Below are 22,010 nucleotides of genomic sequence, written 5' to 3' on the forward strand. Positions count from 1 at the left end.
TATTGTTTCTATTGTTTTGTATGTGAATGTGTTTCTAAGGCAACAATATTTACAAGGTGACTTACTTTAAATATTCTGATATTACACATCCTACACCAGTTACTGCCTGTGTATAATTTTCCTCCTGAAATCGTTGTTACACTCAACAGTAGGACCCCTATTTCGTGGAACGTTTCTCAAACCTTACCTGTCCTATTCTGCGAGACAGAATACAGGTCGGACCTCGTTGAAATAAAACCAATTTCGAAGACCTTCATGTTGTTGTTTTTTCGGCCTTTTCTAATTTTTCATTCATTTTGTTTCGTTATGCTTATATGCCAAATATCCAGCCACTGGGGATCGAAATGGAGCGGCAGCCGGAAAAAATAACAACAACAACATGGCAGTACGTGATGGCAACTGCCAGCTTTGGATGAATTAACAACGATAAATATCTGTAAAATTGGCAGGATGTCCAAATACCGACGGCTGAAAATTATGAATGACCTACAAGAGTGTTTGCACTATCCTGAGGCATGCCCAGAGTAGGAAAGTAGTTGGAATGTATAATGGCCATCAAGTACTTGTGCAGGGAATAAAGAGAATTTGGAGTGCTGGTCAAGGAGGAGCAAGAATTATCTGTTCGATTCAACTTCATTCGAATTTTAAATGGGTTTTATCTGATAGCAGCATATGGTGAACTCTTTGTAGTGACCTTGAACATTGGTGAAATCTGCTTTTAGAAAAATGTTTAACACTGACGTTGTTTGTTAAGTATGTTAAAATTTATGCTTTTGTGTATATCTACTCATGTTTCAGTGTTCACACTTGATGCACGAGGCCCTGAAGAGCATAAAATATCTAAACGCTATGAAGCAGCAAAGTGTTAAGCTACAGGTTTACAAATGTCATCTCCCTCAGCATGTTTCCATGTTGTTCTGCTTTGGTTTTTGCGTGCAAAATGCATCGCGTTATAAATATTGCAAGTACTCAATATCCTCTTTGATTTTTTACACTTTACAACATGTCGTCACTTCTTGCCGCCTTGCACCGCCTTGTAGTACAGCTCCATGGTGGACGCCATGATTTGAGGTATAGAACTGTCAATAACGGACTGCGGCAGACGCCCTCCCAGATCCACGTGGTAGTAGTTCGTTATCTTCACCTGATTTCTGGGGGGGGGGGGAACAAGAAGAAACAATGAAAAAGTAAGAAGTTGTTGACTGATTACACTTATTCCCTGTTATGCGTTATCTTGTCTTTTTCACTGTCAGTGATCAAGTGTTTTCTCGTTCTCTTTCCTTAAAGGCATGGTACAATTTCGGTTGAGATGGTGCTTCAGGTTTCCAACGTGTTTTGATGATGATTTTTTGTTTTTTTAGATAATGAGAAACCTCCTCTGAAATATGAAAGAGCATATATTTTTGAGGGGAATTCAAAGTTGTTGTTCGTTTGTTTTTTAAATCGATTTTAAAATGTCTGAGATATCCAAAACAAAGCGATCCTAATAAAGGTGCAGGCCCGTAGCCAGGGGGGTGCGTCGGGTGCGTACGCACCCCCCCCCCCCCCAATTCTGAAAGGTCCACTTTTTCATAATAAAGGTTTTTAGCAATTCTCAAGATAACAATCCAAATAAATATAAAGACACATTATATGCTACGTAAATGTGGAAGAGTACGTTTAACAATGTTAAAAATAATTGTACGAAACCCTTTTGTTGTATGAACCATCGGATCGTCCCCATGCACACAAACACAAATGTTATGTATCAATTTGTGCGAGCTATTACATATTGAAAACTTTCGGTCATCTGCGAAGCCGCGCTTCTGCGCGAACGCTACAACACGTAAAACGGGTCAAAAATCGACGCATTTTTCCACAAAATCTGCCATAACTTTTAAACTGTTTAAGAAGCAAACTTGGGGCGCCCGGATTCTGAAAGTGGACACTTTAGGGATTATTTATGTGTATATATCTTTATTGTAACATTTGTAGCAGTGACGCAAATTAGATCAGAAAAGTACCTTATGAGTAGAATTGTCTATGGCGAACAGTCCAAATTTGACGAATTTGAGCATATTTTGCCGTCTTGCAATTCTTCCAGACGGGATATCTCGAGAACGGAAGATCGCACAAACTTGGGGCACACGGTTTCAGAAAGTAGAGGTTCTGCCCATTTTTGTGACATAAGAATCTTGTCCATTGGTTGAGCAGTCCTGACGCAAATTTGCAGTAAAGCTAGACTACCCATTCACAATTGCTGTCATAGTGAACGTGTACAATCCATACAGAACTATCACGTGACGAGACTACCAACGAAAATTTGAGCCGTTGACCTTCACTGTCTGCCGTTGTCAGCAGTATGACAGTTCTATTGGTTCTCACTTTAAAGTGAGCCAAAACCTAAGAACATTCTCACTTATAATTTCCAAAGAGTATTATGCAGGCACGCAAACTCATTTTAGTTGTATTTCATTTAAATGTAATGGGTAAGAGGGTATGAGAGAGAATGGAAAGTGCTGAGCTATGAAGTAAAATGGGAAAGTAAAAAGTTTGTCAGATAGTATTACAAAAGCCTGAATATTGCAAGAGCTCCGGAGTAAAAACAGTCAGTGAAAAACCCTATGTATGATAGCATTGTGAGAGCGTTAGACTGCATTGTGACGCATCGTTATTTAATTTACATTCTTTATTGATATATTTTCATAAATATCTCAGGTAATGAGTCGGATTGGATTACAATTCTCACTTACAGCTTTGTAGAAGTCTGAGTCAACAGTATCACACAGTATACTTCAAGACGTATTATAGTACAAACGATTTCTTGAGCCTGCACCGTTTCAGGCTCTGTTCTGGATACGGCGGTAGAAACTCATTCTTTTTTGTTGTTTATTTTATCATTATTTACTAATCTCTTTTCTAACTTACAGGTAGCGGATTTCTTTGCAGGCCAAATTCGGAAATGTAGTGTTGATTATTACTTATACATTTTCTCATGTTGTGACAGTTCTATTGGTTCTCACTTTAAAGTTAGCCAAAACCTAAGAACATTCTCACTTATAATTTCCAAAGAGTATTATGCAGGCACGCAAACTCATTTTAGTTGTATTTCATTTAAATGTAATGGGTAAGAGGGTATGAGAGAGAATAGAAAGTGCTGAGCTATGAAGTAAAATGGTAAAGTAAAAAGTTTGTCAGATAGTATTACAAAAGAAACTCATTCTTTTTTGTTTGTTTATTTTATCATTATTTACTTATCTCTCTTCTAACTTAAAGGTAGTGGATCTCTTTGCAGCCCAAATTAAAAAATGCCTAGAGACAGCTAGTAACCAAATATGCTACTATAATTTAATAAATAAGAAATAACCATTCCAGTATGTATCTTAGTGTGCACAGTAAGACAGATCAAATCAAATAGGAAAACATCTGAGCACTGAGGTCTGAATTTGCACTCAACTTCTTCCAATGGCTAACGGATGTTTAATTTTTGAATTTCACTGACCTCCAAATTTCACAAAGAAAACCTTCTTAGCATGATGGTTAATATGACATTTGACTGCTATTGGAGATGTTTGCGAATCGGATCTACTACCTTTGATATTATTAAATCTAAAATGATTATTTGAAAGTTCGGAAATGCTGGAAATATCCTACCACAAGGAGGCAAAATATAAATGGTTCACATTTACAATTCATTTTGTTCTAAAAATTTTCTTATTTATTTTCGTTTTTGACAAACTCGCATACCAACGGCTGATATACTGTATAGTAAAGTGAATGTTTCATCTTCCAAACAGCATCCAATGGGATGGAAAACTCCAACTGAAAGGTGGACACCGTGACCATGCTCGCTAAAGAAAACGCGTAATAGGGGTCGTTTTTTCTCACGGATTAGATGGAAAGTGTGATGTACGAGCGTATATAATCAAAGGGTATTAAAAAGGCCGAAATTTGGGAAAATGGTATATTGTTCAATCATGATGAAGTACTTCTTTAGGGTGCAGGAAACATTTAAGGAATACTTGTTTTTAAGGCCCGAAAAAATCATATGATCATTACTCGTTTAGGGGCCATTTTGAAAGTCCATGTATGAGCATGGTGTCCACCTTTTAATTGTCGCTTCCCCTCCCGGGACAGTATCAAAGGACCGTTTTGTTAATTAAAGCAATCCCCCCTTCCTTTAAAAATCCTGGCTTCAGGCCTGCTAACGCGGGTATACAATAGAAAAAATAAAAGTTAAAACAACACCAGGAAAATTACTATTCTCAATTTTGCGGCGCGCTACGCGCGCAGAGTCTCGAACACAATTAAACTTTGCAACTTCCTGGCAAAATGAGTTTTTACTATTTCCTACAACATGTCCTAGATGAAATACCGTAACGCGATTGCATGCAACAGACAAAAATACAAATTTCCTCGAGACTTTAAAACGTCATTAAAACAGTCAAAATTCACAATTTGCGGCGCGCTTCGCGCGCAAATTCTTATACGACTTTTGTAGTTCGGTCGTCCAAAGAATATATATATACATATTATATATATATATATAATTATGTGTGTGTGTGTGTGTGTGTGTGTGTGTGTGTGTGTGTCATCATTGGTATTGGTACCGAAGGTCCGTTTTTTTTAGTGACCGCACCCCCCCTTGAAAAATCCTGGCTACGGGCCTGAGGTGGGACCCACATTTTATTAGGAACACTTTGTTTTACCTTGTTTCTGGATACCTCAGCCATTTCAGGTCCGATTTTCATCAAATAAGCTTTGAATTCCTCTTTTAATTGTATGCTCTTGAACATTTCATAAGTGTTTTCTATTAAGTATCTCGCAAAAAAGTTAAAAGCTGAATCCTTACCTCAACCAATACTATACCATCCCTTTAATCCATTTGTAATGGAAGACAAAGCAACAATATATGATTATAATATGGACCCTACTACAATAACTAAGAGTATCAATGCAACGAATAATGTCAGTGGATACGATTGTTCTGTGAATTCGCGGTATTCCGAATGTCATTTTGCACCAAATTCTTAGATCAAAATAAATGAGTGAAAAGGTTGGTTGGTCGGTAGGTATCATTTTGACCTGTTGCCTTCGCGTGATGATAATGGCTGATACACATCACACATGGTTCCTGTCAGCGATCGTTTTCAGTCGTTCATCAATCGCGGTTGCACTGCTTAAACTTGTTTTTACGTCTCTACTGGAGCCAACCTACAGTGTTATGAAAAGAATCCGACCACTTTAAAAAAGTGAATGGTTGTAATGACGACAGTAATGAAAGGACGTGGGAAGAGTGGGAAAGAGGAGAGAGCCGGGGATCGGAAAAGATCATATTGAAGTTTTATTAGTTTACCGCGCTCAGTGGATCAATGTTTATGGTAGTTTAGTGGCGATTAAGACAGCGTCGAGTGAAGATTATTAGCTCAATGGGAAGGCTTCATTCACTTGATATTGTCCCGCGATCCGTCTCGGTAGCTGTGTTATCACAGCAGTTTATCGTTATCCTTTTTTTCTAGTTCAAAATTCTTGGTAGACCATAAATGGGTGCGGGGAGTAATTTGCCCACACCGAAATAGCTCCGGCGTGTGATTGGCCACACAATTTTCTAGCACGAGGAGAGGAGAGCGCATGGATACACTGCCTCGAAAATTGGGGACAATTTCAGAGAAATTCTCAATCTGACCTACTGGCAATACAAAGAGAAAGAAAAATAAGAAGGAAAAAAATGTTCGAGGTGTAGCCAATATCAGCTTATAATTATGCATATTCTACAGGAACGCAGACTTGGGCATCTTAGCTGCCTGGAACCTACGGGCTTCTCTTCACCCCGTCCCCCTAAACTATGGGAAATTGAAATTAGGTTTCCACGCCCTGACAGAGCCAGTTCGTCAGATGACATGTTGGATGTTGGTGGAGGCATTGTATTACCTCCATAAAGCAATAACGGGCTAAACCTGATTCGTTTACTGTGAACACAGGTGCGTCAATGGAACGTGTATGTTTGTCGGAGGTGGGGGAATAAAGCTGAGTCTTGCTTTTGTGAGGTCGTATGTCCTCTTGAAAGTAGATAATATGCTATACCTGCAGGTCCTACGTCCGAATGAAAATTGACTGTTGGATTTTCATGGATTTACATGGAGTATGTTACCCCAGTAAATCACATTATAACCAATGATTTCAGGTATTATTTTTGAAGTATACATCTTTATCTGAAAATGAATCCAATGCATGTCCAAATTTATGCATATCTAACTAGGACTAGGCGATTATGTTGAACTTATATTGAACTTTTCACATTTAAACTTTAGATTTTAACTTTTATATTCCATCATCTTCATTGTAAGCCTTAGAACAAAATTTAATTACCTCGCGAACAACATAATCTCACCCAACACATCCTTCGCTGCACACATGCACTCGCACAAACGTGCACACTCGCATACACAAAATATTGATTAAGGACCTTCCACAGTTACTCTATACACCGTATCGTGTCGACACAGGAGAGTTATAGCGTCGGTTGCTTGAGACATGAGAGAAAATCCCAATGTCCTTCAATATTTTGCAGGCAAATTAAAAGTTGCCCAACTGATGTTCATTTGCTCAGGCCCGGCCCTCCAGGTATCTATAGTCGTTGCGAGTTGCGTCTGCAAAGGAATGACAAGTGGGATTGATTGAAAATCCGGCCTACAGGGTTTCATCTCAAATCACCCTAAACAAGAAGATAAAAAGTAATACAAGATGATGTAAGGCTAAGCCTGGCTTAATGGCTGTCCGCGCAAGATACACGTGCGCTATGCATCTGTTTACGATGCGCACCCATGATGTACCATGGGAAGTAACACAAGGGTGTGAGCGTGTAAAAAGGAGATTAAAGAAGCAAATCAACAAATGACAAAGGAATTCATTACGTTTGTGATTAACGGATTAGCCGATAGTGAATGAGCTACTCAATTAATAATTTAATCAAACATTTTTATTTTGATTAGATATTATTATCACCTGAAATGGGAGGAAATATCCACGAACCATTTTAGCATGGCCAAGTCGTAGTATTACTACTAATGGATACCTCCTTTTTTTCCCGAAAGTCGCAGTCGATTTCAAACAGTTCACCCTAAAAGGCAACAATTATTTTTAGAGGAATCGAAAGTTGAAAGAAGTTAGATAAAGTCACATCTAGAACCTGCATTGGGAATAGTACCTAATTGCGTACACGTTAAGCCTCCGTCTATGTGAGCATGTGGAGGGGGGGGGGGGGACTTCCCAGCTGTTTTTGAATAAGATCAAGTATATGAACAACAAATTTGGACAGCTAAAGCGTAGAGTTATAGGTCATTATTAAATACACAGGACAGTATGGCAATCTCATCAGGGTTAATGCATTCATGTAACTGCCAAAGCGGGGTATTTTGCCTTATTGCTGCGAAAGTAAAAGTTAATTGAGCAGTCGCGGCTAAAACCAAAGAATTATTGAAGGGCTCCTTGCATACAGCTTCTCTCTGCCGACCCCGTCGGCAAAATGAGCTAAAGATGCATGGTTGTCCATTAACGGGAAATGAGGCACAGTCAAAAAAAAAAAAAAAAGTCATTATGCCTTCATTGATAGTTTCTCCTGTTGTTGTTGTTGTTGTTTTTGGAAATACATTTCAGCCACGAATGCACTGTAGAGGGTAGCATCAAATTAAACGAGTTGGAAGCACAGCGTAGATGATGCGACTTTGACTGGTTGACAGGCGCGAATAACGGATTTACTCATTCAGGGCAAGTGAACTATAACATTATGTAGAAGAAGAAGAAGAAAAAAAAAGCAAACGAAAGACGGTACTTTGCTGCATGTTGTTTCGAACCAGACCTAACCGTCCAATGTAAAGGCCCTGTCACACCTTTCCGGGTACGCTACGGAGGGCTTGTTGCGAATAGGGATTTTCCAGCACGCAGGAGAATTTTCTGCGGGCGGACAAGGATGTTGGCGAGTTCCGTACTTGCGTCTTATCGCTAGATGCGTGCTATTTACCTGCTGCTTGCGTGTATTCCGTGTGACCTGCGTGAGAGCTTGGAAACCGATCCATTTTTAGCTACAAGTGACGTACGGGGACTGCGAAGTATCTGCGGGGGAGTTGCCTGCGAGGTGCTGCCGCTAAGGGCCTCCTTCTGGTGTTCTGCGTGTAATCTGCGGGCAAACCCCCGCGACTCACCCGGAACGAACTTTGAGCATGTTCAAGGCCTTGTCACACAGTGTCTGGGGAAGCCTTGCGGGTTGACTTGCGGGGAAAATTTTTGCTGCTGGGACCTCCCAGCACTTGTCCGCACCTGACAGTACCTATCGCGTATCTCGCCCGTAGTTGCCCGGAGGTGCGCACGCAAGTCCTATTAACCCGCAGCCAAATTTTGAGCATGACCAAAACTTTTTTTTCCGATTGAGTCGCGAGGATTGCCCGCAGAGGTCCACGCAGAACTCCAGCAGGAGGCCCCTAGCGGCAGCACCTTGCAGGCAACTCCCACGCAGGTACTTCGCAGTTGTAACGCAGGTACCTCGCAGTCCCCGTATGCGGCCAAGATAATGACATTCTGCCATTCCTTCAGAGGGATTCCTTCACCGAGTTGTCAGCCCTCACTCGCCACCCATGCGCCTGACACGCAGGTCACACGGAAGTAGAACGTAAGTAGCACGGGTCCAGCAGGTAAGACGCATGTGAAACTTGCCCAAATCCTTGCCCGCCTGCAAAAAAAAAAAAAAAAAAAAAAAAAAAATGGGTGAGATACGTGCTAGGTACTGTTATGTGCGGGTCACCTGCGGGGACCTCCGGATAGTAAATTGTTCTTCGCAAGTCGCACGCAAGGCTTGCCCGGAAAGGTGTGACACGGCCTTAACCCCTTCCTTGCGAGTACCAGAATGTATGAATAGCCGAAAGAGTCAAAATGTATTTATCTCTTCTCTGTGCTGAAATGACAACTCCCCGTTCACCAGTCTTACTAGTAGGGTTAAACCGTTGAGCTCTTACTTTCTGCATGAAAAAGTGACTCTATTCAACTATATTATCATCATAAACTCACGATGAAATAGGCATACCCGATGACGGCTTATAGATTTTTAGACAAGCGAGATATGTTATCGAAAATAGGAGAGTTTTTTTGCATTATCTGGGTTATGTTTTCGTTCAAAAATACAGAAAATAGCTTATTAACGGTCAAAGTGATGCTGTTTGATGGTGTTTTTCCTAGGCAGATATCTGCAGTCTGGCACAAACAGTACTCTCTCATTTCTGTACTCTGCCTAAAATGTCTTATGCCAGTAAAACTTCATATAAAGCTGGCATACCACAACCATTCAGTATACCGCTGTATTCTATGTCCTTTTCTCTCTTTTTTTGTGAGGACGTGCATTTACACGCACACGCACAAACACACGCACAAAAACACACACACACACACACACACACACACACACACACACACACACAACCAATAACATGCACAAGACACACACATATAAATACAGCCGGTGGCAGGACAGGTGAATCTCGAGCTTCGGAAAACCTTACACCACGTCTGTTCTCTCTCGAGACACTGTCATTCATTGTGACGATTGCTTTATAGAGTAGAGTTTCTTCCTACTTAATCCGTGTAATCCTAGCGTGCATCACTGAGGACCTGCAATTCGTGAACTCCACGCCTCATCCTCTTTAATTCAGTTTAAGCACAACGCGGGAGAAGCAGGTGAGTAAATATGTTAGCACGAAAAAAAGAGGAAAAAAGGAGGAGGAGAAAGAAAGATGGGAGAGGATTCGGAGCCAGAAATGCTGCACTTCCGAGTTGTGCTCAACGAATCTTGTAAAGAAGTTGACAATGGGATTTCAAGGAGGATTTGCTCAAATCACGATCCTGTGTTTGCATGCATGTCTTGTCAACCACCCGAGTGTGTGGATTGAGACATTAAGTCACTAAAAGGCCAAAAAGCAGAAAGGGAGAAATCGTCGTGTGCTTTAATGCAGCAGGCACCCCTTGCGAGTGTACGCGATGATTATGCTCCTGAATTATTTCATAATCCATAACATCGTTTGGTTCCAGACTTCTCCTGTCAACCTTGTAGGGTTTTTCTTTTCAATGTTTTCACAGAGCGCATTGAATAACTCCCAAGAACAAGAAATGAAAGAACCTTTTCGTCTTCATACCTTATTTACTTTTTTGGATGCCCGTGTGAACTTTTCTTTTTAAATGTGTAGGTGTCTTGGTTTCGTTGATTTAACCAGTTGGATTCCCCCTCTTATCACGGGACAAGGCTTTCATTCTCGGGTTCCCGAAAATCACATAATCGGTCCCTAATGACGCGAATAGGTTCGCTCCGGCGCCTTGTCTCATGGGGAGAGTGGTGGAACCCGAGGTGTAACAAGAGGATTATTCATAAGGCCATCTGATACAGTCCATCGCTATTTTGCGAATCTCACCACAAAAGCCAATGACCTTCTGCTAGGCCGTCAAACAGAAGGTTCCCGGCGATGAGGTGTGTGATCATCCCGCTAGATCGCTTTCAGCCACTCCGCCACAATCAAGTTCTGGCTATCGCTATCGCAATATGATTTTCCCTCGCTGAAAAATTGATGGATATCTGAGCGCGGAATGATATCAGGTAGTGCAGAATTATGGACCGGGGCCGAGAGCGAACTGCCTGATATTTTTTGTTGTTGTTTCGACTGCATGGCACGTTTTTGAGAGCAGTTTAATTATGAATGTTCACCCACACCCCAGAGAAAGTCTTTCTTTCTTTCTTTCTTTTTCATTCAACCACACGGAGGCTAGTGGACGAAAAACAAACGGATTGTGGTTTCTTTTTTTTTAGTTTAAATGGCAGTTACGGATCTTAGGTGTTTATCTAACTAGAAACGCTTTTCAAAAGGTCTATACTTTATGTGGATGCTGCGTTAATTAAAAAATCATATAACACCGGTTCGAAAGTTGAGACTGCGTAGCTCCTTTGCGTCGTTCGACGAGTTAGGAACAAGTTGTAAACACTTTTTAAAACGGCTTTGCGCTTGAAGAGAGGCTTTTGAGGCTCAAACGCGTTTAAAATCGCCCTTTTATTGGCGTTTCAAACCAGGAATGAAAACAGGGTTGCGCTTATCTATCGCAGGAAAATGCCTCAAATGTGCTTGGAATTTCATGGGATTAGGCCTCAGAAAAAAAAATGTTGCATGAAAATAGAGTAAATCAAATACCATTCAGAAGAAATCTATCATGCGCTGTTCGCGTTCTTATGTTGTCGTTGTTTTTTATACATTTGTTTCTTACGCTTTTAGCAATGTCATTATTACCACTGCATTCTCTTTCTCTTTTCTCTCTCTCCCTACATCCCTTTCGACCCCCCCCCCCTCCCTCCGTCTGTCGCTCTCTCACTCGTTCCCTCTTTCACCCCCCCCCCCCCTCCTCTATTCTATGCAGTAAGCTAATATGGCTTATGTACTCACTTCGAGGATTCACAAAATTATGCCTCGAGCGAACGGTTACGTCAAAAGTCAAACAGAGTGAAAATTTGAAACTTGAGATTAGAAATAACGTGAGCTCCGGAAGCAGCACTACTTTCGTTTTAAGCAGTGAGAATGCATGAATGACACTGAAGCATATTGTACGGGTTTTCTCAAGCAGAAATGCTGAAGCACGAGTACATCTTTTTCATTAGCCCTGCATCCCTGCTTTGCATTCCAAAATTGCTAGCAGGATGTTCATGCTAAACGGATCTGAGGAATTAGGTTTGTAATACGCGATGTTGTTCTTTGTATTATTGTTGCTTACATGTTAGTTCATTTCAGATAATTTCCCCGTGCACTCTAGCAATGGGTGCCTCAACTATTGTGTACATTCTCATTGCGTTTCTATTTCTTAGTCCAAACACTTTAGAATTGTGTAATCATTCAGATGGTCAGACAGCCTGTGTATCTGTGTGTGACATGCATACGATCAGCCTTGGAAACACCGGGCACGTAGGAAGAGTGTGTGATACATGCAAAAAATAGGGGCCTATGGATTTGTCGTCAACCATTTCCAGACAATACATAGATCTATGGCAGATTAAAAGCCATGGACGACTGAATTAATTATCACCTCTCTCAATGAACTTCAACTCGCACTTATCATGTATTCACTCCAGTCCCCGTTACAGGGCTACAGTGTATATAATACAATGCTATTTTACAGCCGGCACTAGCTTGTCAACTCCAACTTCAGTCCTTTTTAGCTTTCCTACCGGGTATCTGCTTATACGCCTTAGGCGAGTGGAACATTATGGATGTCTTAGCATGATGCACAATGACTCAAGTTCTTTAGCACCCATCCAGCCCAGGACCTTCTAGAGCAGTGCGCAAGTTTCTGAGTTAAAGTTGTGGACTCAACAGAAGATGTGGTTGCGGGAGCAACGCCGTCAACATGACGTCATGGTATAGGCCTAGCCTACTTTGAGGCTATACCGCGCACTAAGCGACTACATGATTCACCGGTCGCACGACCTAGCAACCGGAAGTGTGACGTCGCCAGTTTCGCCAGTTTTCGGACGTTCGACTGGGTTGCAATGCCAGTCGTAAAGATTTAACATAGAATTTTCGCCACCGGACATGGACTTTCAACCAATCACGCTGCAGTACACAGACGACAGCACATTCGTAAGCGTAGCTATGCGGTCATCGCATACCACTAGTGTGCGGTGTCGAGTCGCGCGACTGGTCGCGCGACCTGGCTTGCCTCCAGAGCCGTGCGGCCGGTTGGATCTTGTAGTGTGCCGTGGGCCTATAAGCTGCAGACGCCATAGCAAGCTTCACTTACTCTGGTAATACCGTGAAGTACGTTCCACACGGGTAGTTCCTGCCTCGCACTGGGTTATCCTTGGCTGGGTAGCTGGGATGGTCTATGCTGATACATGACGTCATAATGTAGTTGTCCTCGAGTTGCCGAGTGACCTTGAGGAGGTAGACAAACTCACGTGACGCTATCAGCCCCATGAGTTGGCTATGGGTTATTGCCCTGTACATAAAAGTTCCCTGTCACACAAAAAAGAACAATACATGTCGGTATTATTTTTAGATCCAGTGTTAAGCGAACACAACATTGTAAAGAATCAGACAACAATGTAAAAACGTTAGCATCTAAGTTTGTGCTGTTGTCTTCGTTCAAGTTAAAGGCATATTTATCATTTGCAGCTGAAACAAAATCCCAGCACTAGTGCTTCAAAATAGTTCTAAAATGTGAGTTAGGGATAGAAACAACCAATGTAAAAATTTGAACCAGTATAATCGATATCAAGTATTGTTAAATATACAAAATGTGAACAATAGTTATAATAAAAATGCGATATCTGCTTCGTCGTGCAGGGGGCATGTATAATTATCAACCAGCAACCAGACGACGTTAAATGGACTTGTGGAAAATTTTTATAGTCAAACAAGATTACTGTCTTTAAAATTTTGTGAATCATCAGCTGCAGGGCCGGTGCGACCGGGGGCCCGGGCCCCAAACCACCACTTGTTTTTTTTTTTTTTTCATAATACCTATAGGGTCTTACTACTTGTTTTTTTTTTTTTTTTGTCTGTGTGTGAAGACTTTTTTGGGGGTGGGGCTAACCTCGGACTGAGTGGCCCTTAAACCCTTTCTTTGTCAGCCGATTAACTCCGAAAGTGGTACGCACAAAAAAAAAGTTAACCTTTGTTTTTATTTTATTTTCTCTTTTTTAATCCACTGTCATCCAAAATATATCCCCCTTCATCCTCAAAATGAATTGACGTTCCTGTTCCCATAGACTGGGCCCCCTCTCTTTTAAAAAAGTAAAGCCGGCCCTGAGCTGGACAATGTCCAGCCTTTTATAATCTATAATGTTTTATTTTTCGAGTCATTTTCTTTTTTATCTAACAACCTTAAGACATACCTGGTATAAATTCATTATTCCTACATGGCTTAAACTGAACTCCCCTCTCCTTTCCATCAACATAAAAGTATTGTAAAGTTTTGTTTTGCGTTGTTTGTTTTATCTAAACACTTCTTTTTTTTTAATTCCAGTCAGCCGTAAGGCTGCTTTTCAGCAAGTCCGTTTATAAGTCAGTAAAGTGCTCTCCAAATTGTTCATTCGTACTTATGAATCATGTATCTATTTACCATTATCAAATTATTGGTCGTTAGGAGAAATCTTAGATAGACATCCCCTCATGTTTCGCGTCTATTCAAAAATGTAGCTAATTTCATTATCTTGCGTGCTTTTTTCCTGCTTTCATCATACACTATGTACACAGGTCTGTTTCACCACGCTTTCCGTTCACGTCAATACACTACTTCTCAGAGTGTTACTCATACATTTTTTCCTACATTTTCATACACACACTACCGCTGTGTGTATTGTCTTACATATTGAATCGCCTAAACTGAATAATTGACCAAAATATTGACCAACATATCCAGGTTGCCCCATGTACGCCTACTTCCGTTTTTTGTTTAACCCCGCGGGCGCATAGTCGTTTCGTATCTCCTTGCCGAGCGAAGTGTAATACCGCCATATTTTTCCCCGCAGTGGAAACGTTTATGAAGGCCAAATCGATTATCTTAAATGGCAAGGCACAATTTCACTTTCATTACTTCACACTTGGGGCTAATCAGTATTCGAGTCTCACGAATTTGCCAGTGATATAGGAAATGAGAGAATATCAAGACGGTGAGAAGGGGATCTTTGTTCACAGTATGTTAGATCACCATGGAATTTGAAACTTTCTTGCAAGAAAGCCTGGAAAACAACCTTTATCAGTTAGATCAGATTTGTGAGTATAACCATGGAATTCGAAACTTTCTTGCAAATAAAAAACTAAATCTAGAAAACAACCTTTAACAGTTAGATCAGTTTTGTATGTATAACCATGGAAATTGAAACTTTCTTGCAAGAAAGGCTAGAAAACAACCTTTATCAGTTAGATCACATTTATGCGTATAACCATGGATTCGAAACTTTCTAGCAAGAAAGCCCAGAAAAAAGTCTTTATCTCTTAGATCAGATTTGCATGTATAACCATGGAAATTGAAACTGTTTTTTTTTTATTACACACCTCATTTCTTTTTGCGAAGTAATACGTTTTTTCTTCTTACTGATTTTCAACACCAAGTGCGCACATTAATTTCTCCAAGCTTAGGTTCAAAAGAGAGAAAAAAAATGTAATGAAAAGATGCCAAGGCTAATTGATATCTATTTCATCATTCTGTTAATGGACATTATGAGCTTGAAGATTTCTTAGACATTTAAGACTGCCTGCTTTTCTTTCTCTCTGCTCCCTATCTCTCTCTCTCTCTCTCTCTCTCTCTTTCTCTCTCTCTCTCAGACACACACATACACATACACGCAAACGCACATACACACAAAAGATAGCCTTCCAGACATGCTAGAATATCATGTTGTAACAAATTTTGACACTGCCTCGCAGAATAATTGTATCACTTATAAAAAAAAAAAAAAATCCTGGGAGAAAATATGAGTGAGTTTTTCTTCCTGGAATGCAAAGGCAGGAGATGATAATAATAATAATGATAATGATAATAATAATAATAATAATAATAATAATAATAATAATAATAATAATAATGATAATAATAATGTCTTATTTATCCAGGGCAGCCTCTTCAGTGTTGCCACTGCTCTACCAGAGGGCCCTGCCATTATTATTACCCCAGCGTTGCCAGGTGCCCATTTATACACCTGGGTCGAGAGGGACATTGTGGGTAAAAACATCTTGTCCAAGGACGTAAGCACTGGGCGGGAATCGAACTCGGGTCCTCCGATCGGGAGTCGGGAGTCTTATCCACTATGCCACAGCGCCCTCACGAGATAAGAACAACTCCGAAAATCAAGGAGGTTCAGATTTAGATTCAGATTCATTTGTTGTCCATTTAATAATATAAGATAATATCGTCAGAGAATTTCCATGAAGAATACTTCATTTCACCACAGCAGATTTTTCCCTGACTGGCGAGAGGAATAGAGGTACCGTTTATCATGCTCCACGAACCAAATTCATTTGAAAGTTTCCTCTTTGAAGAAAAAATGTGAAATTAATGGAGCATAACTTTTTCTCATAGTTCATGATGTTTCACTCAGTATGTTACTGTTTGGTTTTAATGACTTGCTTTTAATTTTCTCCTCCAGTATGTACATTACTTTTTAAAAAACCAATTTCGCGTTCAAACACTTCATTCAGTATAGATGTAGATATAGCAAATTTTCATAAACGGCAGTTTGGGAAATGTCAGCTATTGAGTTGAGATGTATACACATGAACTTCAGATCACTTGCAAATACACCAAATTGCAATTACTGAAAATTGCACGAGTACTATGCGTTTGTGAACAAGGCAATGTGTATGTTTCTGCTATACAGATATCTGACCTGGCAGTTTCCCATTTCACAATTGTTTCGAGCTTCTTAATTCTGGTTAAAAATAAGGAAGAAGTTAAAGAATCATAAAAGTGTGTATCGAAAGCTGTTTTGTCTACTTGTTCAAATGTTTAAGATAAAAACGCATAGATAATGATTCACATGACCATAGACTGAGGAAGAAAGGAGCAAAAGGGGTACTCTCTAAAAAGAATCGAGTGAAAATTTTCACTCTAAAAAGAGTGAATACAAAAAAGAGTGAATTTGGAGTGAATTTTGAGTGAAAATGCTCATTTTCACTCATTTCGGAGTGACGTCAGGGATCACTCGAAGATTTTGGAGTGATCCCTGACGTCACTCCAAAATGAGTGAAAATTAACATTTTCACTCAAAATTCACTCCAATTTCACTCGAAATTCACTCTTTTTCGTATTCACTCTTTTAAGAGTGAATATTTTCACTCGATTTTTTTTTAGAGAGTAATTGCTGCAAACAGCCAGGGATACAAGTAAGAATATCTATGCTGTTGTCGGTGATCACTGATATAACATGAATACTGATAATGGTGACAGCGTTGCTTCAATTCCATATTGGTGTATGCACTTCTAAAATTGGAAAAGAAAACTCACGGAAGGAAAACTTGGTACAAGGACAAGAACGCCCATTGTCATTGTAGAGTAGTGGTTTCGCCGTCCATGTTATCTTAGCCTGCATTCATTTGCCGTCTGCACAGCTCAGTAACGGCTTCCTATCCATGACTCGTTGTATGTCATGCTTTCATGACCCCATCCCTTTGTCCTTCCTCCACTAGATGTCACTTGAAGTGATTACTCGCCACTAGACCAATCTTCATCGAGGTTCGTCAATATTGACCGCGCTTTGTTTCAACAATTCCTATAGTTGCCTTGCTAAAGTTCTCCCGCGTATATCCTAGGTCCGCGTTTGAAGGAGGCATTATGATTGGCAATCATTTCTGAAACAATTACTGATACCATGGCAACATCCGGTTGATGTAGCTAACATATTCAATGAATATTTTACTTCCTTATGTAAAGAGTCTGGACCCATTTCTTCTGTAAGCAGTTGTTCAAAATACACAGACACGCAATATCACCTTGATGATATATCCGAAGATGATGTTATAAAAGCATTGAGAAATTTAAATGAAAATAAAGCCCCAGGACTTGATGATATTCACCCACGCCTACTTAAAGAAGGTGTAGTATTCATAAGCAAACCCTGACGTATTTTTTTAATATTTCACTCAGAACGGGCTGTATACCAAAGGAGTGGAAAAAGAGCAGGGTGACACCACTTTATAAAAGTGGAAACAAAAAGGATGTTGTTAATTACAGGCCTATCTCAGTTCTCTCTCATGTAATGAAAATATTAGAAAAACTTATATGGTCAGTTGTATACTTATTTTGAAAACAATAATTTGTTGAGTAACTGGCAGTCGGGATTTCGACCAATGCATTCCACACACACTGCGCTAATTGATCTGAATGATTATTTTCTGAGAAATATTGATGAAGGGTATCTGACCGGTGCAGTTTTTCTTGACCTTAAACGTGCTTTTGACTCGGTGAGTCATAGTATTTTGCTTGATAAACTGTCGAAGTATGGTTTTACAGAGAGTGCGCTCTCATGGTTCACCAGTTACTTTACCGAAAGGGAACAATGCGTATCTGTCAATGGGGTACTGTCTGATTTTAAGTCTGTTCAAACAGGTGTACCACAGGGGTCACTCCTGGGCCCGATGTTGTTTTCCGTCTTCATCAACGACGTATGTCAATTGCCTTTTGATTGTAATACGAAAGTATGTTTGTATGCCGACGACACAGCCGTGTTTGTCCGCTCGAAGAATGGCAATTTTATCTCAGAGCTACTTCAAACTGAAATGAGAAAAGTCTGTGAGTGGTTGGATAAAAATGCTCTTTCATTAAATACAAAGAAAACAAAAGTAATGCTAATAGGTTCCAAACGGAAAACAAAGGGCATTTCACTTTCAGTGAAGCATGGTAACGAACCCATTGATCAAGTGCATGATTTTAAGTACCTTGGGGTGATAATAGACAGTCATTTGATTTGGGCCAAGCACGTTGACTACACAGTGCAGAAAATTTCTAGGACGACCTGTTACCTCTCAAGGACAAAGAGTTATTTACCGGGTGAAATACTTAAAATGTTATACTATAGCATGATTTTACCTCACTTCGATTACTGCAATGTTGTATGGGGAAGTGCAGCCAGTTGTTACATAACGAGGTTACAGAAGCTACAGAACAGATTCGCTCGATTAGTATTAGGTGTTTCAAAAAACATTTCCCACTTTTGATTCTTAATAATTCAAAAACTATATATCAGATAACACTGTCATTAATATGAGTGATAGCTGAATAGTATACAATTTGGTTGAAGGTGATTTGAATATGAAAGCATAAATAAGTTTCATGAAATCCAGTATTAATTTCACAGTTAGGTTCCAGACTTTGTTCTATTTTCAACCCTCTGTACAAAATTTCACTTTGCACAGGGGTCAATGGGTGTGTATGGGAGTGTGTGGTTAACACCTTGACAATGGTCCTGGACAATGGCCAGGGTTTGAATGCTTCATTATTCATTCATGAGAAATTCCACTATCATAGCTAGTCATTCATGAGAAATTCCACTATCATAGCACGTTTTAAGGTCAGCCTCTGGCAGTATCTGTGTAAAGTCAAACGCCTGTCGATACTGTCGTTGAGTCGCGTCAGTGCTCTCTCTATTTCTGAAAAACAAAATTACAATGAATACCTTCTGTTCTATCGTAAACGTGGTGACAGGAAGTAAAGAAAATCGAGAGAGTATATCTGTATATACACTTGTGTATATGGAGCCTTAAATAAATCTACTCTGAAACAAATCGCCCTAATGATAAATGCTGCTGAACTCTTTACCAGAAATGATCTCTTTTTATCGAAAAAGCGAAAAATTTGTCAGACTACTTAATTAGTAGACAGTTGTATTAAAATGAGGAACTTTAGATCATTTATGCTTATTTATATCCAATATTAAGTGATAAGTGAAGCAAAATTTGAAAATGATTGCCAGCTGGAATGAAATGTGGTGTTTGCAAGCACTTTACCGTGCATGAATTCAGACTAGCAGTGCCCAGGGCAATCCGCATGAATTATTGATTAAGCAATCATGTGCCAGGGAGTGCCAGACTGACGCCTAGTCAACAGGTGGTTCAGGCATGTCCATTGTTAAGGGCCATTGTCAGCACACACTCACATACACATCATTGGTTCCTGTGCGAAGTTCAATTTTTGTACAGAGGGTTAAAATTTGACCAAAATCTGAAACCTTACTTCAAAATCAATCTTAGATTTAATGAAACTGATTTATGTTTTCACGTGCACATCACCTTCAACCAAATTGTACACTATCCAGCTATTACTCATATCAATGACAGTTTTATCGAATGAACAGTTTTTAAAATATTTATGATCAAAAGTGGGAAATGTTTTTTGAAACACCTCGTACTTAACGTAGATTTTTTGACCCCACATGAGCTAATGCTTCAGAGATTAGAATGGCAGTCAGTCACCCAGAGAATCCACTATCAATATTGTGTCCTTGTATATAAACTCATCAATGGACTGACCCCAACGTATTTGCAATCTTTAATAACAAAACGAAATCCTTTTTTCCAAACTAGATATGCAATTAGCTGTCCTCTCAATATCAAACTTCCCAGAACTGAATATTATAAAAAATCTTTTCATTATCGTGGATCTAAAACTTGGAACAATTTACCTGATTTCATCCGAAATGCCACCTCTGTGAACTCTTTCAAACGGCAATGTAAAATGCTTAGCTTAATTGATAGACTTTAGACATCTTGTGTGCATGGCGGCATGGGTGTGGTTGTGTGTAGGTATGTGTGCGTGTGGGTATGTATTTGCGTGCGCGTATGTGTGCGTGTACGGGTTTGTGTGGATGCCAGTGTACTGGTGTGGAGGTGAAAGTGTGTGTGTGTGTGTGTGTGCGTGAGTGTTGGTGTGTGTATTAGTGAGATCTTTTCTTATACCATTATTGTTTTTTTCTCTCCCGGATTTGATTGTATTTTTTTTTTCTCGTTCCATTTTTTGTTTCATTGGCTTGTGTACAATTCTTTCCTCTTGTACGCTTTATATGAACGTATGTATTTTGTGTTTTATGTTCCATCTTTGTTACCGTGTTTGTAACTTTGTGTTTTTTACTCAAATTGTACTTTGTCCGTGATGCAGGGCCCCTTGGCAGAGCAGTTCCGAGTGAGCTGAAAGGGCTACCCTGCTAAAAGAAAACTGAATAAATAAATAAATAAATAAATCTGTGAGCCTGTGCATCATTGCTGTATGAATGACAGTTATCATAATGGTGATCCAGGAATAATTTAGCAGAAAATTACAAGAATGTAGAAAAATAACAGACTCCGAAAGTACCGGTATAAGGACCATGCACTGGCCCCGTCATTCTCTTCCAAGTTCGACGAATCTTGGCCCAATTTTGGAGAAGCCATATATCAAAAATTCAACCCCTTCTCCCACCACCAAGCAAGAAAACTCCCTTCGTATAGGTACAAGTATATTACATTTTGTGAGTAGACCAAAAAGTCTTCGTACGTTATGGAATGTGGGCCAGATATTGTGTGAAGAAGTTGTGAATCTGACTGAGAATTTCGAAACGGTTGTAACTTAAGATACTCCCCTCCCTATCTGCACATTCTTTGTTGTCCGTGTTGATGATTATGGAAGAGTTCGTAGAGGGTGAGTTATGGTGAATAAACGGATGGTCCTATGGTAGAAAACCGTCCTTTACCATTTACAACAACTACTTGTAGAATATTATACCACCACTTACTCACACAAACAAACACATACACATCAGAACTATAATAATAGTAATCAAATTTAAAACTGATAATGATAATAATGATAATGATAATGATAATGATAATGATAACCATCATTACCACCGTATTCTAATCATCACATTATTTATTTCATTACCTTTTTTGTTAATATTGACGTTAAATGAAAGCAAGAGATTCTTCAGCAAAGGGGTGAAGATACGGGGTATTAGTTGTCATCAATATGTCTCCCACTGCATACTATACAAATTTTTGTTTAAAATGTATACCAGCAGTTGCTATCTCACGATTTTCATTTTGTACAGAGCGAGACATATTGAAGAAAACTCACATCCATATACATTGTTACTATCATGATGACAATAGAAATAATGATAACGTTACATGTCAGTGGATGACGTAGTAGCATTATATGCTTGAATTGTTTGTAGACCAAACCACCTGTTTTTAAGTTTTGATGCGACATACAACATTGTAAAATCTTATTTTCACTACATTGACATCAACGTCACTATCTTCGACCGTTATATCCAGAACAGAATGGAAATTTTCAGTCTCATAGAATGCTACGTCATTGCAATTGTTTCATGTTAATGTTTTATCATCTACACCGTAATGCCAAGCTACATTCAGAATATCGTGTCGAAACGCCATTTAGATACGCGGACGAATAATTGTTAATATCTTTAAGCGCAAGAATTAATGTTACAGCACGGCTCTACGCTCACCCTCAATAGATCT

At 39.6% G+C, this 22,010-nt stretch overlaps 1 protein-coding gene across 1 annotated transcript in view; it reads right to left on the reverse strand.

Moving 5' to 3' along the window:
• Nucleotides 1-1,009: 1,009 nt before the first annotated feature.
• LOC139729219 (stAR-related lipid transfer protein 5-like) overlaps nucleotides 1,010-22,010 on the reverse strand; it is a 31,741-nt gene continuing 10,740 nt past the window's right edge. Inside the window, exons 4-5 of the mRNA XM_071640150.1 lie at nucleotides 12,796-13,010; nucleotides 1,010-1,151 (exon numbers count right to left, since the gene is read on the reverse strand). Coding sequence (XP_071496251.1) covers nucleotides 1,010-1,151; nucleotides 12,796-13,010 — 357 coding nt within the window. The remainder of the gene's footprint in view (nucleotides 1,152-12,795; nucleotides 13,011-22,010) is intronic.

Source organism: Diadema antillarum, unplaced genomic scaffold, assembly GCF_040938485.1.
Source record: "Diadema antillarum isolate AM-2024a unplaced genomic scaffold, OU_Dant_1.0 seq00000226_RagTag, whole genome shotgun sequence".
NCBI classification, from domain to species: Eukaryota; Metazoa; Echinodermata; class Echinoidea; order Diadematoida; family Diadematidae; genus Diadema; species Diadema antillarum.